Here is a 2,718-nt window from a genome sequence, read left to right as displayed (position 1 = left end):
AAAAAACTATAGCTGTGTCTTTTAAAAAAGGACATACGGCCTAATTACATAATGACGGAGCATAAAGTACAAATAAGAACACTAACAATATTTCTATCTAAAATACAAAACTTTTAAAAGCAACAAATCAACAGGAAGGCCTTACACAGTAACGATGTGGGCCGATAAATAACTTTTTCAAAGAAAACAAAGTGGGATAAAATTTCGAGATAAAAGAAAAACTTTGATGTGGTTAATTATTCAAATCCTTTATACCTTTAATTAAGAAATACTTAAGTCTCGTTGTTACTTGTGGATAGCTCCCCTTACATGCAGGGACTTAATTTTAGAAGGACCACCACAGGGCCAATAATGTAAGCCATACTTTTCTTGTCACCACTTACCATTGCCCCAGTGACGAACATTCAACCACAAAAAAGTACATTGTTAACCTAAAAACGTTTTTTTACATAACATAATCAACAAATACTACAAGAAAAATATATAAACATACATTTTGAGACTTCAACATATCCCACGCCTTCCTTGGTTTTGTGATCATCAAAATACGTAATTTCCTTTGTCCTCATACATAAAACATGAAACGCCGCCGCTAATGAGTTTCTGGTTGTTCTTGACGGTCATCGGCCACCAAAGCTGGTGGTGATGAATCTTCAGCACACAGTAGGCAGATGAGAAGGTCGGTGAAGGCATTAATAATGTCCTTGTGGGCGTGTTTCGGATTGAGCGAAAGGTAGCAAAAGAGAAGCTCATGTAAATACTCCATGTCATCGCTTGTACTATGATGAACATGATCACCTGATTCACCTGCCGGTATATGATCTCGATTCGCTTCGAGCATTTCCTCCATTGAAAGCCGAAAATCCATGTAAGGGTTTGAGGAATACTTGGAAACGCGCACGCCTTTGGTGACCAACATTCTTTTCTGAGACGACTTGGGTTTTGTGGTGGTGTCTGGAGACTCGACGATGGAGTTGGATTGTCCCGGGGAGGAGAAGAAGAATCGTTGAGAGGCGAAGATGGTGGCAAAGTCGGGAGGGGAGTACTGGTCAGAGTCTGAGTCGGAGGAGGAGTAGAAATGATCATCATCGGCGGAGGAGGAGGCTGTGGGGGATTTGGAGGTTGAGTTGTCTGATGATGAGTTGATCAAGTTGAAGTCATTATAGAGGGAGTTGAAGTTCTTGATGATCAGCGATGTACATGAGGTGTTGGTGGTGGAGCAACGTGGTGGCTGGTTTTCGTGGTCTAATTCGTTTGAGGCGTGATCTGGCGGAGCTTGGATTGTAGGTAGGCATTTGATGAAATTGGGGAAGCAGAGGGGGAAGCTCTTGCCTATGATTTTTGACATTGTTTAAGAGATAGGAGAGGAAGATGAGCGAGAGGAGGGTGTGTTGTTTATTGTTGAGACTTATGGGATATGGGTTAGCTGAATGAGAGTTGGAGATGAAATAAACGGTGGAATCCTTATAAGTTGGCTTTCATTTGGTGAGAGAGAGAGAGAGAGCACGCTACAAAAGTCCTTAAAGACAGGGAGGGAAGGGAGGTGAGAATCGTGAGATTTTCTTGTGTTTTGTTCTCTCTTTGTTGGTCCTACCAAACAACAAAGGTTCTCTCTTTGTTTTGTTCTATTTCTTCATTTAATATCATATTGACAACAATAATGCTACAAGAAGTATAAAACTCATCACTTTATTCATCGTCTCTCTCTATTAAAAAATAAGCCCTGTATAATGTTGTATATGAATTCATCTGTACTAGAAAGATGGTCAACAACGTGATTAGTTTGTGTGATTATCATTATATTACTCATCATAATAATTCTACTTTTAGAATGGCAAGAAAAACTTCGCTCTTTTTTGTTGGGTGAAAGCCTTGGATATAAGCAGTGCTATAGTGCACACGAACGAGTATATATAGGTTAACCATATAGAAGCTTTCATGTAAAATTGTATGGACTAGTTTGGATGTGCTTTTATAATAACTAAAAACGTTTTTTGGAGAAAATATTTTTGGATTCCAAAAGCTCTTAAAGTGCTTTTTGCAAGAAGCACCAATTATGTGCTTCTTCTAGGAAGCACTTTAAGTGCTTTTCTAGGGCTTGGTTCTAAAAACATTTTCACCAAAAGCACTTTCAGTCATCTTAAAAGCATATCCAAACGAGTTATTAATTAACTTAGATTATATATGTTAATTAATTTATTAGTACATGATTTATATGATACAAAACAATCTTATCTCAGCGAGCTATACATATACACGCACACTATTGCAAATTTCTCGTATACTTGCAACTACTTTGGGGAAGTCTAATCTACATCCACAACATCCACAACATGAAATGTCCGTGACCTCATTCAATCTTTATGCTAACTTGATTGACCATCAACAAGATTCATCTTTTTATTTATTGTTTTACATACAAAGTGGCCACTTAGAATTTAGCTTGAAATGGCAACACCTACTTGATGTTACAAATTTACATTAAAACTCAAATTCTAGTAAAGGATTCACATATCCTTCTACCGCGCTAAAGTGGGATACACAGAGATTTCATTTATTCCAGTTGCAATAAATACTATATGTTTGGAGACTACGTACTATTCGCTACTATGTGCTTTGTCTCAAGGAGTGTTCGGTGTGGGATGGCGATGCCAAGCAATTTATAACAAGAAAAGAAAGGTTTACTAAGAGAGAGTTATGATAGTTAATTAATCAATT

General features: G+C 37.6%; 1 protein-coding gene across 1 annotated transcript; it reads right to left on the bottom strand.

Annotated features, from left to right (window-relative positions):
* Window positions 1-354: 354 nt before the first annotated feature.
* Window positions 355-1,452, bottom strand: LOC103959260 (transcription repressor OFP12). Its single transcript, XM_009371613.3, is given in 2 exon segments — window positions 355-625; window positions 627-1,452. Coding segments are annotated over 2 exon segments (807 nt in total). The 5' UTR covers window positions 1,349-1,452; the 3' UTR covers window positions 355-540.
* Window positions 1,453-2,718: the final 1,266 nt, after the last annotated feature.

The sequence above is a fragment of a genome, unplaced genomic scaffold, assembly GCF_019419815.1.
Source record: "Pyrus x bretschneideri cultivar Hongxiangsu unplaced genomic scaffold, Pyrus_bretschneideri_v1 Contig21, whole genome shotgun sequence".
Classification (NCBI taxonomy): Eukaryota; Viridiplantae; Streptophyta; class Magnoliopsida; order Rosales; family Rosaceae; genus Pyrus; species Pyrus x bretschneideri.
The sequence above is the reverse complement of the archived record's forward strand: the minus strand, read 5'-3'. Positions and strand labels throughout refer to the sequence as shown.